Below are 14802 nucleotides of genomic sequence, written 5' to 3'. Positions count from 1 at the left end.
GGTGTGCAGAAGCTGCATTTTCTGTTGGAAAAATGGTTTGTTACAACTCTGGCCTTGAAACACCAGCGTCCCCTAAAAATTAAAATTTCTTCTAGGCTTGTTTGTTACCTAAATCCTTGACTAAAATCTTCTCCTGGCATGTTTCAGCTAGGGACTTACCAAAATCAAACAAGTAAAACAAGGTGTTATTAGTATTTCAGTTAGATATTAGTATTTCAGTTCACAAATAACTAGATTGCTCTTAAAGGAGAAATATACAGATATATTTTATTTTTATAAGTAGAAAAATTAAGTATAAAGTTCCTGTAGAACTACTCTTTGCCAGATCAAACATATCAATCATTTAATCATTTCCCATACTAGCAGAAATGCACATAGAATCTTTTGTTTGTATGAAAATCGCTTTTCAAAGGACATGAATTTTGACATTACACAGATGAACAGCTGCTCATTTCTTTTTTCTCTAGTGCCTTGGCCACCACTGCTTTTCCAATAACTCTTTTAGGGAAAGACAGGGGAGAGCTCAGTTTAAAATTAAAAACATTTAGGTTTCTTTGAAAGCCTTCCCCAGAGACCTATCAAAAGCACCACCCAGTAACAATACAGTGGGTAGTTCTCTTGCCTTGGGAAAGGAGCTCTCTTTAAAGCCCAACTAATTCATTAGAAGGGATTATAGGATTAAAGAGCTCCTAAAGGCTAGAGACCCACTTCTACAAGACAGTAATTGTTTATTTCAAGGATAGTGATGCTGCAGCTTTCATGAGTCTCAGAGTTAGTACATCCAGAGACGCAGAAAAGGTCGATCAGCTCCCCAGACACCCACTCAGGGAATCCACAAATGGTTTTGGTACAAGAATATTCCCTATTAAGTTAATTAGTTTTACGTATGAAAAGTTCAGATTAAGAAGAGGACGCTGCTTTGACGTTGTTCTGCAGGCAGTCACCACTCATGAAATGATCTTCACTTCAGGCTTAGACTCTTCCAGGGCTCTCAGTTCATCATCCACTTCAGAACTCCACAAAATGTCATACAAACTACACCAAAACAAAAAGGCAAATGAGATTTAGTGAGCATCCTCCTGTTAAGGGAAGAGAAAGGTGCACAACTGGCCAGCATGGGAAGGTCATGTGCCAGGAAGGGCCTCATCTGGCTTTGAGAGCAGCCAGAAATTGGCTTTACAGCCCAGTATCCCCTTACTCCCTCACCAGCACCAGCCTCCCATCCCTGCCAGGGCTACCACCATCTCTCACATTAACTGCTGCATGTTGCAGCTGGGCTTCCTCAAGGCTTCACAGATCTTCCTGATGCCTTCGTCATCCAGAGGGTTGTAGCTCAGGTCCAGCTCGGTGAGGCACTGCTTGGTGGCCATGACGGTGGCAAGGGTGGCACAGCAGCCTGCTGTCAGATCACAGTTACCCAGCCTGCAGGGAGAGGAGGGAGAGGCCAGTGCAGTGAGCCCTGGCTCCAGGAAACACTGCCCACACCTAGGCAGCAGCTGTGGACATCCCCAGCATGGACCAGAGATCCCTGCGAAAATGGCAACTCCGAGACATCAGCAGGGGCTGGCCTGTGGTCTTGGCACAGAGATGGCTGCCCTCATGGTGACTGCTGAACACCTCAGAGGCCTCCCTAAAGTATTACAGTGTGTGGCTATGGGCACAGAAGGAACCCAGTGAAGTTATTCCAAATTTCACCATCATGCATCATCTTCTCTTATTACTACACTTGAGACTTGCAACCACCTCTCTAAAGAAGACAACTGAGGCCTCTCAGTTGATGACCAAGTAGTTTTAAGTGCTCAAAAGACATATCTTTCTGGGACAGACTTGCAAGTCTTACTGATGTCTCCTGTGACCTATCTGCTCCACTCGCTCACTGTGAATTTGGGCATCAGAGCACAGCTCTAGCTTCTGTCCAACAGCATGGAGAGAACAAGCACAGGGCCCTGAGCATCACACAGCCCACAGCTGAGCCCATCTGGGAAAGGAACAGGCTCATGGGGAAGGCAAATCCCACCCAGGGCTGGAGGTGACGCTCTAGCTGGCTCCACTCCAGTGAGGCTGGACCCCTACTTGTGCTGGCACCCAAAAGGACCATGGAAGTAGAAGACAAAGGGTGAATTCAGACAGCAAGAGAGAAGTTGACTACTGAGAGTGCACCTTACCATAGGGACTGGATGTTGCAGTTGGGGTGCATCAGCCCTTCACACAGGAGCTCCACACCTGTGTCTCCCAGCTTGTTCTCACCTATGTGCAGTACTTTCAGGTGCTTGTTGGTGCTGAGAGCAGAGCTGACAGCCTTGCAGCAAGCAGTGGTGAGCCCACACTCCCTAACCCTGCAAGGCAAAAGTGACATGAGATCTATGTGGGACATCTAGAGACTATCAGGCACCATTCACTTCTTTACATTTACTTAACAGGAGCCCAGACAGTGGGAATAGAGAAACCAGAGCTTTCCTGCAATCACTGTACTGCTCTCAATGCCTGTCTGCTTAGTCCTTTCTGGGCAGTACCTCTCCCACTCTTTATGTGGGATGTCTGTCTTGGAATGTGCACCTAGGAAAGGCACCTGCCCAAAAAGCACAGGAACAAAGAAGGATGAAGTGTGCTGCTCTAACAGTCACTGTTGGCTCCACTGTGCACTCCTGAGGCACCCCATTAACTTCCAGGCCACCAGGGCAGGGGAAGAACCCAGCTAGGGGCAGGAGCTGAATCTGCAGTGTATGAAAATTCAAGTTTTAAGTGAAAGAACAAATTTCTTCTCCCAGCCACCAGAACAGCCCAACCTAAAATGTAATACAGTCAACAGGACAGGATGCTGAGAAATGTTTAATGTCACTAGTGCTTTCTTTTGTCTCATCAGTGAGAGAGTTTAGCTCCAGTGGAGAACCTGAGATATCTGATCACAGCACTCATTTTGCTATTCCATCAGGCCTTTCAAACTTTAAAAGTCTCCTAATTGCCACTGTGTTGCAGTTCCATTATGTTGTTGATAAAACAATTAATTAGAAGCTCTGCAAGTGATGCTTGGTCTCCCTTTGCTTATAACAGGATAACTGTGATAACTGTGACTGATGGGGCACATCCTCAAAGTGTCTACGAGTTTAGAAATACAAATCCTTTTAAAGTCTTTAAGTCTAGAAAAGCCCTTTTTAACTCTACAAATCCTTTCAGTAACAACCAGCAGGAGTTGCTTATAGAACCATTGCAACTGAGAATCTATCTGGGTGGGCATTATTTCACTTACATCTTTCTTCACTGAGGCCTCCAAAGAAGGCAGTGGGTATGTGAAACTTGACAGCAGCTCACCATAGCTCCTGAAGTTTAGATCTGGGATCCTTGAGTGCCTGACACAGCATTTCCATCCCTGAATCTCTCAGGTTATTGTCTATCAGACTGATCTCTGTGAGGGTCTCCTTTGTACTGATGAGTCTGGAGAGATCTTTACAGCTAGCACTTGTGAGATCACAGTCCCATAACCTGCAGGGAAGAACAAAATGTTGTTTTCTCCCAAGAATGACTTAGATTAGAAAACAGAGTCCTGTGTTAGTATTCTGAATTTCTGGTTACATTGTCTCATTTTCTTATATAGTTTCATACATCATACCACACAGCATCCTCCTTTCCTTACTTTCCACTTTCTGCACCAAAAGCTCTGCTTTGTAACACACAAAAAAAGAAACAGAAATATGCAATTCTAGTAGACAGATAACTCAACTGGAAATCAAGGTAATGCCATTTGAAACTTCCATTTGCCCTCTCCCCAGAATTTGATCTAAGCAATTTCAGCGTGGCCCTACTTCTTCATGGTGTTCTCCACCCAGTTTTTGGGAAATTACTGATTTGCAGCTGAGACACTTTTTTGACTGTAAAGGTAAATGAGAAACTTTCCACTTAGGAGCAAACCAGCAGCACAACCTAAACAGCTCAGAAAGAGTATATAAGAAACCTCTGCCCACTCTTACCACAGCTTCTGGATTTTGCAGCTAGGATGCATCATTCCCTGGCACAGCAGAGCCAAACCGGAGTCCCCAATCTTGTTGTCCCCCACAGAAAGATCCATCAGAGATGACTTGTTCCTGAGAACAGCACTAATCTCCATACAGCTATCACTGGTTATGCCACAGTTCTCCAGGCTGCAGGAAAAAGCACAGTTGGAGTTGCTGCTGCAGACCCACTGTGTTAGATTCACCCCAGTACCCCAGTTTAGACTGAGAAGGGTCTGTGGGCTGGTTCCTTGCTGCAAACCAGTGCAGCTCAGCCAGGGACTGCTACATCCTACAGGGTTAAGAGAAGATACAGGTGTTCAAGGCGGGTCTCTGGGTAAGGCACTGCTCCTGCGTTTCATGAGGCTGCAGGGCACTTTGAACCAGCCATTCATATGCATTAATGCAAGGATTGTTCTTGCCAAACTTCCCCTTTTTATCAGTCATCCTTTTTAAGGGGAACTTTTGGCAGCATCAGACAGTGAGTCCCTGCTGAGCCAACCCCTGCTGAACCTCAGGGGCAAGATAAAATGAATTGTGTATTCCCAGAAAGCCCTTCATGGGCTCTCCCAGAAATGAGGCCAAACCCAGCACCTTTGTTTTGTAGCAAAAAAAGGGCTCTGAATAAGTATACTCAACAGGCTGGTAATTCCAGTTTAAGAACTGGAGCCACTGAGGGTGATTGCTCCTCGGCTCTGAGACACAGGTAAGCAGTCTCCCTCAGTAAGTAGTGGCTTAACCTGGAGTGCCAGAAACTCCAAAACTGAAAGCCCCAGATATTTGTGTGCAGTTTCCAGTTACATAAATCTGAGCCAGCAAAAAATCTGGCCTGCATTTTAAGCATTCCTGACGACAATTTTTCCTGTCCTGTGGATGGTGTGACTAGCAGCAGCACTAGCTGCCATTGGAGACCAGCTCTTCCTTACTGTAGTAGCTCTAGGTTGCAGCTTGCCTCCACCAGGCCCCGGCACAGCTGCTTTACAGCTGTATCTCCCAGCGTGTTGTTGCTCAGGCTGAGCTCCTTCAGGGTGGGCTTGCTTTGCAGAGCAGCATTGAGAGCTTCCACAATATCAGCTGTGAGTTCACAGTACTCTAGCCTGCAAGAAGAAAAGAAATCCAGGCAAAAAGACAGCCCTCCTCACACATCCTGCTACCACAAGAATCAGCTGAGCCTGGTGCATGTTAGCCAGGGCAGAAGACATGCCAATGTGAGTTGAGATCAGGCAATGCATAAAACCAAAGATTACTGTAAGAGTTTTTAACAGCATCTCTCTGTTCATTTCAGGAAGCATTAATTCTTAAACTAGATCCCAGGGGGCCTCCATTAACCCAGTGCACAGGCAGCTTGGAGCCCAGAGCTGAGCTCTGCACTGCAACACCATCATGAGCCTCAACTCTGCGCTTGCCTGGGGGGAGCTGTGGGCTGCAAATACACCCAGGTCCTGCTCAGTCATGAAACAAAGACCAAGGGCAGCAAACCTGATGTTTCCTGGGCATCTGAGAAGTCCTGCATTTACAGCCACCATGGCCAGGAGGGCTAACTCCTGGCCTATAAAGCCTATGGGAACAGACACCTGACTCTTCCAAACCCATAAGACCAACCAGCATGAACAAGCATGACGATTTCAGGTAAACAAGAACAAATCCACACCTGGCAACAAAACTCCTGCTTGTCTCAAGGGAAAGGCAAGCATGGCCTGTCTGATGATCAAAAAAGCCCAGTGACTACTTACTGCAGCTTCTGCAGCTTACAGCTGGGGTTCATAATCCCTTGGCACAGCACCTTCACTCCAGCAGTTCCCAGTTTGTTATCCCCTACGTGCAGCTCTGTCAGGGTCGGCTGGGCACTGAGGACAGAGCGCAGGGTCTCACAGCTGGCACTTGTCAGATTGCAGTTTTGCAGCCTGCAGGAGAGAGGCAACAGGGGTGAGGGAAATGCACTCCTAGAATTACAGAGGCTCTTCTCAGAGAGGTTTATCTGCCAAGGTTGGAATATGGAAAGGACACCACAGGTCTGATTGTGCATTACCCTCTAGGAAGTGGTTTGTCCAAGTTAGTACCATTATTTTACAGGTGTGCCATATTTTATCAATTACACCTGTGCCACAAACAATAGCTCCCATGCTTCCTTCAGTGTAATCACTCATACAGTATCTCCACCAGAATAAGGATTCACCCTACAACTGTTTTATAGAAGTGGTTTAAATATCAAGAGGCTGACCTCAGGGATAAAGCAAAGGCATCTTACAATTTCTTGCCCCTTCTAGAAAAGTGATCCAGAGTAGGCAGAAGTTAAAATCTCATAGAACCATGGATATAATTTAGTTTAATGGTATAGTACAAGAAGGATCTATGATGTTGATCCTTCAGCACTCAGGCTTGGAGAAGTAGCATAGGAACTGTGCTAGTATTGCTATGGGGTGTTTATAGAGTTATTGGATAAGACTTTAGAGCAATGGAGAGATGATGTGCAGGGAAGTTTGACTTGGGTTTGGTTGCTCTTTTATTTCCTCTTATTCCTCTTATTTATTCCTCTTTATATTCCTCTTCCTTTTATTTCCTTTTTATTTGGCTTCTCTTTTATTTAAGGCAACTTGCCAGAACCCCAAAAAACCCCAATTTTATTTTTACAGAATGAAAAAACACTAATCTAGGCTGTTACTTGAGCATGTGGAGAAGTCTGAAGCCTAGGGCAAACTCTCTGAAAATTACTTAAGTCTTCCAGTAGAGAGTACCACAGTTACTCCTTGAAGGCCCATCAGAGAGCTGCAGTTTCATCAGCTTCACAGTCAACCTTCTTCCTATTTGCCTGAGTCCTCATTGCAGGGGGCACAGGAACTTTAATATCTTATCTAAATGGCAAATGATTTTTACCAGGTAGTGTCCTGAGGATCCCAGATTCCCCTTAGGAGCTGGAGGACTCCTGCACCTGCAGAAGAGATGCTGGACAGAGAAGACATCTCTTTGAGGGCTTCTGAGGAACAGAGGCAGCAGCCACTGGCTCTGACTAAAGCTCCTGCACCAGGGTTGCTGAGGGAAGCCCACTAATGCTATAATGTGGTGGGTGCCTCTATACAATGCCTCTCAGAGCCAGGAACTCTCCAGTTTGCTGCGTGCCAAGGATTGCTGAATAATCATGGATCCTGGGCTGGCACCCCTGCTCCACAAGGCTCAACCCCAAAGGCTTCTGATGTGAGTCCTTCACTGAATTTGAGGGGAATTTTCCACAGGTGAGCACCTTGTACATACTCCTTTAGGTTTGTGTGCTTGTGAGTGGGAATCTGCTATTGCAAATGGACTGTGACTGTTGCTGTCCTAGATTATTAAGTACTTTAGATATGTAAGTAAGTTAGGCCTGTGAATTACTGTTGCATTATAGTAAATTCTATTTGAATCTTTGTTAAATTGTTTAACTCAAGCTATTAACCATGTGCTGTTAAGTTTAAGTGCTGTTAAAACTTTTAAGCCTAAAGTGTTGGTGTAGTCCAGGACTCAGTTTAGCAAGGATTCCAAACCTTAGAATTCAAAAGGACTGTCTTCTTTATTCACCCTTTCCTGTCCTGACCCTTCCCCCTTCTTGCAGCCTCCATGTAAATAATTCTTCAGTTGACACTGCTTATTGACTTTAGATTTTTGTTTGCTTTTTCTGTATGTGCTTTAACCATCTAGTAAGTAGTAGAGTGAACCTTGTCAACAAACTCTTGTACTTTCACTTTTATATTAAACCTGCCTTTGCTAGTGGTTCTTTAAGAGACCTCAAAACACTCATTTGTGACTGCATTCCAAGAGCAAGACAATCAGAGGTGCTTTACCATAACTTCTGCAGGCTACAGCTTGGTGTCAGCAACCCTTTACAAAGGTATTCAACACCTGCATCTCCTAGCTCATTGTTGTTCAGTTTCAGCTCTGTGAGGGATGGATTTGTATTGATGATGGAAGAGAGATCCTCGCAGTTACTGCTGGAGAGATTGCAATCATCCAACCTGAAAGACAAGGAGAAAAGGAGCACTTTAGTCCACAGAGTTTCTCAGTTCTCCCTGGCAGGAAGACTGTTCATGAAAGCAGAGTGGGCAATGTCCCTGCAGCTCCTGGGATGCCTCCATAAGTATGTGCAGGACCTGCTGGGTGTTGCATGGCCAAACCAAGGTGTGCTCTGGGCTGCACCACAGGATGGGCTGGATGGCAGCTTCCCAAGACTTGCTCCTTCTCTATGCCACACAGAAGAGAGCACAAGTCATCCCCCTACAGCTGGAGGAAGCAGGAAGCACCTTCATTTAAACAGTGACAGTGACACACGACCTGCCAGCTTACAGGCTGTCAGACTGGTTCTGCACTGAGAACAGCCCAGCTGGGTTTGTAGCTGGCCCCAGAGACACTCATCAGCAGGTTGGTGTCCTGCAGATGAGTCATGCGGGTTTGTTATCTCCTTTCAGCAGAAATCTCAGCACACAAACCCTGAGTTTGCAGTTTGGCAGCAGCTTCTCCCACTGGACATGGGCATTCTTCTAGGTGCTACTAAATTGATGGGGATGAATTGGATTGAAAGGAGAGCCAAGGAAAGGATCAGGAGCTCATGACAGCCAGGAAGGTATAGACACAGAGCAAAAGGAAGGTGTCACAAAGAACCATACAGCCTCAGGCACAGTCACAGCCAGGAGTGCCAAGAGTTGCCTGGTCATTTCTCCTTAGACAACAGTATGGAAACTGAGGCTCTGTGAGGGTTCTCCTTCCCTCCCACAGCAAAAGACATGACTTCCAATGTCATGAAATGTCATGTTCAACATTGATGGAACAATCCCTGCAGCAGTCACCCTCATCCATTGCCTCTGGAGCAGCCCAGTCAGCAGCCCAGGAGACAACCATCCCACTGCCTTCTGCCACCCAAGGCAGGCCTTGGGAAGTCAAGTCCAAGCCCATGAAGCTTTGCCTGCAGAAGGCTCCTTTGCAAAACAAAAGCAAGTTGCCCTCACCGGGTCCGATGCCCTCTGAGGCACTGCTGGCATGAAGTGGCCCATCCTCTCCAGCCCCAGCCGGATGATGCCATCCCATGAAGTGTGAATTCCCGACCAGAGGGGAAAGATTGCAAGAGCAACTCCTCTGGGCCCTGTCCTACACCTTACACCCCAGGAGATGGTTCCCTCCTAGTATTTGCTCAACAAACAAGGCTGGTACTTCTGAAGGTCAAGTGAAGAATTAAAAGCTGATGGCACACAGCTTGTACCTGACTACTGAAGCCAAAATCACTTGACACCATCAAGCCTGCAACCCAAAGAGTGTGCAACCTAATAAGCACAGCAAGGTATCTTCCTCCTCTTGAGAGATAAAGGCAGAATAACCAAAACAGTGATCAAATATTTAAATCACATTACTTAGCTGAGCCCTATGGCACACCAAGAAACAGGGCAACATTACTTCATACCAAGAATATTTATCTGTAGTTGAAAATGCTTTGCAAGAGGTGGGGGTTTATCCCCCTTTTAAATTAACTTTCTGGATGAAAAAAGGCAGACTCATTCATGTTGCCATGCAATTTGTAAGTCCCAGGTCAAACAGTTCTGAAGATGAAAAGCACAGGAGAGAAATGCAACAGTTCTTAGTCAAAAGAGATGATACACAACTAGTTACTACCTGATGGATTTGCAGGATTTCATTGTAGTTAGAAGTTCAGCCCATCTAGATGGGCTCATCTCTTCACACTGGATGTCAAGTTCCATTTTGACAGTTGAGATAAGATCTGAAAATTAAAACAAAATAAAACCACATTTTAAAAAAAAATTGATTGAGAAGCAATGATGTTCTTCAATCCCCCCAGCTCTCAGCCATGAGTCATACTGTGCAAACAGGACAGATTGTAATTTTCCAAAACCTGCAAACACCAGTATAAGGCCAGGAGAGTTGGAATGGTTTTGTCTGGGACTTGGGAAGGCCTTCCTCTGAGAGGAAAAAAGCACAGGAATCCTGAAGAGATATGGCAAAAGTCTGTTATCTGAAGGCTGCTTGTGTGAGAAAAAGACATTCTCCTTCCACCTCCAAGGGAGCTGTATGGGGCACTGGTGCTACTCACGATTGCACTGCTGAGCCACACAGACACCAAGTTCCACCAGCGTGGCACACCTGAGCCACTGTGGAACCTGCATTTAAAATTGTGGTATTTTTGAGATAACTTGGGTGAATGAGGAAGATGAGCACGAGAACTGCCTGGGCTCAAATTAAAAATCCTGGTGGACATGTGTCTGCATGTGAGAAGTGGAACTTGCGTGCATGGGAGAAGCGTTCCTCCACAATTCGATATCCAAGCAAATCCAAGTACAGAGAACCTGGTAAGCAGGAATTTTTTTTGCATGTTTGTTTTTTGGGGTGGTTTGTTTTTTGTTTTTCGGGGTGTTTTTTTTTTTGTTCTGCAGTCAAACTGCATTTCTGAAGTGATGTAAACACAACACTGTGCAGAACAGCTCCAGATAAACGTGCACAAAACCATGCCAAAGCCAGCAGTTGAGCTACTGAGCAGGTTTAGTCTACAAGGAATGGGGTTAAAGGCAGCGCTGTAGTAGGTGACAAAACGCAGCCCTGGTCTCCTGGTTTGGCCAGCATGACTCAGGCTACGGAGCATTTATAAAAGAAATAATCCCTGAGCTATCCTATCGGAACGTGAGCTGCAGGCAGCCACCGTCTCCCCTCATCCCAACCCCTTGTGCCGCCGTAGCATCACGGGGACCCCGAAGTCGCTATCTTCGCGGTCCCAGCTCGGAGCCGGCGCTCCCGTGCGGTCGCACCCACAACAGACGGCGGCGCCCACGCGGGAGTGGCCGCGCCCAGCGTGGGGCGGGCTCGGGGAGCGCGGCGGAACCGGGACACGGCGGCACCGGGACGCGGCGGCAATCGGGACACGGCGGCACTCGGGAACGCGGCGGCACCGGGACACGGCGGCACTCGGGGAGCGAGGCGCCAGAGGCACCGTCAGCTCCCCGACGCGCTCGGCCTCTGCCCTGCCCTTCCCGACGCCAGCGCTGCCGGGAATCCCGGCCCACGCCTCCGTGGGACGGCACCACATCCCCACGTGTCGCGGGGTGATGCGGATCGGAGCCAGCGGCGACACGCCAGGGGACAGCGGCAGCCGGACTGTCACAGCCCTCCCCGCGGCGCTCGGCACTCTCCCGTTCTACCCCCGCCCGGATGGAGAAAGCGTTCTCCCCCCAGCCCCGAGTTCTGCGCTCTCCCGCCCGGGTCCCGCGCAGCGGCCCGCTCCTGTCCCGGGGCACAGCCGCCACCGCTGCCGCCCTGCCCGGTCCCCCCGCCCCGGCGCTCACCGCCCCGCTGCCTCCCGCACCGCAGGCAGCGCTTTTCCCTCCCGGGCTTTCCTCCTTCCCCGCTCCCCCGGCCCGGCCCGGCTCGGCTCCCCGCTCCTACCGCCGCGCCGCCACCGCGCAGCTGCCGCCGGCTCCGGCCCGGCTCCGCCTCGTATCGCGGCGGGGAGGAGCAGGATCTGTCCCTCCTCCCCTTTTTCCCTTTCTTCCCCCTTTTCCTCTTTCGCTCCCTTTTTCTTCCTCTTTTCCTTCCGTTTTTCCCCCTCTCCCTTTTTTCCGGTCCTCTCTGACACTTAACGCCCTTTCCCCCTCTCTTTCATGTCTTTCCTGACTTCTCCCTGCTTCTCTCTCTTCTGACCTTCTTTCCCCTTTCCCCACTTTTCCTTTCTTTCTTTCCCCGTCCACTCTCCTTTATGTTTTCTTAATATCTCCTTCCTTTTTCCTCACTTCCTTCTTTTTTCTTTTTCCCTTTTCACTTTCTACTTTCCTCTATTTCATGTGCTTCCCCCTTCTCTTTCTTCCCTTTTTTCCTCCTCTTTCCCCCCATTTTCTCCTTCCTTCCTTCCTTCCTTCCTTCCTTCCTTCCTTCCTTCCTTCCTTCCTTCCTTCCTTCCTTCCTTCCTTCCTTCCTTCCTTCCTTCCTTCCTTCCTTCCTTCCTTCCTTCCTTCCTTCCTTCCTTCCTTCCTTCCTTCCTTCCTTCTCTTTTGTTCCTTTTTTCTGCCTTATTTTTTTTTCTATCTCTCCTCTTACTCTATGTCTTCCCTCTTTTTCATCTTCTCACCAACTTCTCTATTTTCATCCTCTTTTTCTCCCTTTCCTTTTATTCCTATCTCCCGTTGCCCTTTTTTTTCCCCATCCACCCTGATCTCCCTGCTGTTCTCTTCCCCTGAGCAGAAGCCCTGAGATACGCAGGAAGCAAGACAGGAGAAGGAGAAATCCCTATAATGAAGGGATGTGCAAAGGGTGGGAGTATCAAATGTAAAATGAAGTGGTGTCCCAACCGGCTGGGAGGGCAACCTCTGCTGTGTGCCGGGATCTGGAGCAAGCTGGGAATGCATGCAGATGACCCAGGCCAGAGGCACCATGGCAAGGTCTCGGCCAGGGGAGACAGGACTTCCCCAGAGAGCTCCGAACTAGGAATTGTTTGAACTGGAAACAACAAAAATATCCTCAGTGCTCTCCCTGACTTCCAGCTCCCAGACAACTGGGCACAGGGGCCAGCTTGGAGGGCCTGGGATGTCCCTGCTCCCCATCCCTGTCACCACAACGCGTCTTCTCTCATATCTGTGTCCCTCGCTAGCTCAACACGTTGAGCAGAGCTGCCCCTCGCTGGCACAAAGGCCTCTCTCTGAGCTCTTTGGAACGGAGCTGTGACAGCAGTGGAGGATGGGCGCCTCGGGCTGTGCTGCTGCCAGGCCTGTGGCCCTCCCGGGCTCTCCGCGGGTGCCACTGCCCCACCCGACCCCAGTGGCCAGTGCCTGTCCCGCACATCCCTCCCGAGGCGGGGCGAGGGTGGCAGCGCTTGGTCAGGGCTGGAAGGCATTCGTCATCCCTTGGCTCGCTTCCCCCTCCGCCTGCCGGCTACTCCCTGTCTCCCTCCCTATTGTTTCCCGGTAGTTTTAGCCCCGGTAAAAGCTCATTCAGATTTTCACAAGACAGAACGAAGAAAGGGTTTGAAGTGCCAAGAGGCACTAGGCAGCACTCCGACTTGCCTTTCTCCCTCCGCCCTCAACATCTCAGCATCTCCCCCAGTTTTATCTTCCTACAAACACCCTCTTCCTATAACCCTGGCTCACACAACAGCTCAGCTAAGCACAACCATCTACTCCCTACAAAGCACGGCTTTAAAATGGTTCCGTGCTCCTCCCCGGACAGCAGAGGGAAAGTTTCGGGAGTTTCAGAGGCTGCTTTTGCCGCTGGTACGTACCTCGCTGCTGTCGGTGCCGTGCGGGAGCGAGGGGGCAGAGCCGGCGCCTTCCTGCCGCCGTTACCACGCAACCTCTGCTGTCGTACACATGGTGCCGGCCAGAGGGAGGGAAACGCTTTTGGGCTCTGACGGCTTTTTTCCTCCCGTGGCAGCTCTTCAGGGCCTTGCGGAGCAAGCACTGCGCACACGGTTGTGTCTGGCTTGTGACGAGGCAAATGTTATAAAAAGCCCCTGATGACGACAGAGGCAGCTTTAACTTCTCACAGCGGATCATGTGGCCACTTGCAGTGGTTTAGCCCAGAGCAAGGGAGTAGTTGCCACTGAAGGATCCGTCCAAAAATTAGGCCACCACAGTGTTACAGTGTGAATAGAGATGATGGAGTTTGCGTAGTTTCTTTGTTTTCTGGGCAAGCCTGTCCTGCCGGGCTTAGGAACAATGCTGAGCACTTTACTGCCTACCTGTCACCTCACCTGGGGGTTCTGCATCCCACCTCCCAGCAGGGCTAGAGCACAGGCAGCCCCCTGCTTCTGCACAAGCTGAATGCTCACACTGCCTGGAAAGGTCCCTTGGGCACAGCCCTGGTCGTCTCTCCCTAAAACTGCCCCTCAGCAGCAAGCACTTCCTTCTCCCAAATTCTCAGTGGCTCTTCTCCTTCTCAAGGAAAACCCTGCCGTCACTCAAGCTGCATTGCACAATAGTTGTGGGTTGAAGTAACCTGCTTTCTTCCCCCATTCTTAATGGTGTGAAGATGAATTAATGTTTCAATACCCTGCAAATGATCCAGTAGCAGAAGGACAGATCTGTTTTTCCCCCCTGTGGCTGCAGATGCTGACAGAGATGATGGTGGAATGATGGCCTGGGAAACAGAGCCTTTGTTGAGCCACAGGACAAATACTAGAAGTTCCCTCCAGCTGCTTTTATTATCCTTCTCCTGGAGGAGATGGGAGCCAATCACCAGGAGAGCTCAATGAGCTAAAACCCACTTTCCTCAGTGCCCATAAGAGAGTTGAAAGCCAGAGAATTCACGTCTTCCCTATTCCCTCTCAGGAAAACAAGGTCATCCACACAAAGAATTTGCTAGAACAGTCCTTGTGCTTCTGGGACTGACCTGAAACCTCCTAAAGCAGAGGCAAGAGCTTGGGGATGGCCCAAGCTTCTGGCTTTGGGGTTTGTTAGGATGCTCCCTGACAGGCAAATGGAGGAGAATGCAGTGTCTGGTGAAGGATATCTCTGCCCTTCTTGCTTGGCATGGTGCTTTCAGGAAGACCGCTAGTGTTAGGAAGAAAGTTAATGCTGGCAAGAGATGCCTGTCATTCAGCAACAGCAAAGGTGTCATTTCCTATCCAGCCAATGCTGGCATCTCTCAGCTCTTGGTTCCCACTTCGCTGCACTTATCAGGAGTCTCTAAAGGACAAAGTCTAGTGTTTGTTAGAGTTTCAGAGAGGTTTATGTCACGTGGACCTTCTGTAGACCTCCTGCCCTGGGAAAGCACCCAATACACTCTGGTCTGTGTTGGTGAAATATTAGATATACAGGGCAAATAGCCATGCCAAAAGGTTATGTTCTTCTGTCTTCCTGTCAAC

General features: G+C 48.8%; 1 protein-coding gene across 3 annotated transcripts; it reads right to left on the bottom strand.

Moving 5' to 3' along the window:
• Positions 1-241: 241 nt before the first annotated feature.
• RNH1 (ribonuclease/angiogenin inhibitor 1) lies at positions 242-13420 on the bottom strand. Of its 3 annotated transcripts, none has more exons than XM_056493469.1 (10): positions 13219-13420; positions 9615-9720; positions 7799-7969; positions 5720-5890; positions 4913-5083; positions 3966-4136; positions 3310-3480; positions 2166-2336; positions 1252-1422; positions 242-1035 (listed from the first exon to the last, which is right to left on the bottom strand). In XM_056493469.1, the coding sequence occupies exons 2-10, from the start codon at positions 9698-9700 to the stop codon at positions 948-950; spliced, it is 1371 nt and encodes a 456-aa protein (XP_056349444.1). In that variant the 5' UTR covers positions 9701-9720; positions 13219-13420; the 3' UTR covers positions 242-947. The 3 variants fall into 3 exon arrangements, with proteins under 3 accessions (XP_056349444.1, XP_056349445.1, XP_056349443.1); XM_056493470.1 differs by lacking the exon at positions 13219-13420 and adding an exon at positions 11394-11462; XM_056493468.1 differs by lacking the exon at positions 13219-13420 and adding an exon at positions 11314-11332.
• Between the last annotated feature and the right edge of the window lie 1382 nt (positions 13421-14802).

This window comes from Oenanthe melanoleuca, chromosome 5 (assembly GCF_029582105.1).
Source record: "Oenanthe melanoleuca isolate GR-GAL-2019-014 chromosome 5, OMel1.0, whole genome shotgun sequence".
NCBI lineage: Eukaryota > Metazoa > Chordata > Aves > Passeriformes > Muscicapidae > Oenanthe > Oenanthe melanoleuca.
This window is presented reverse-complemented; position numbering and strand designations above follow the sequence as displayed.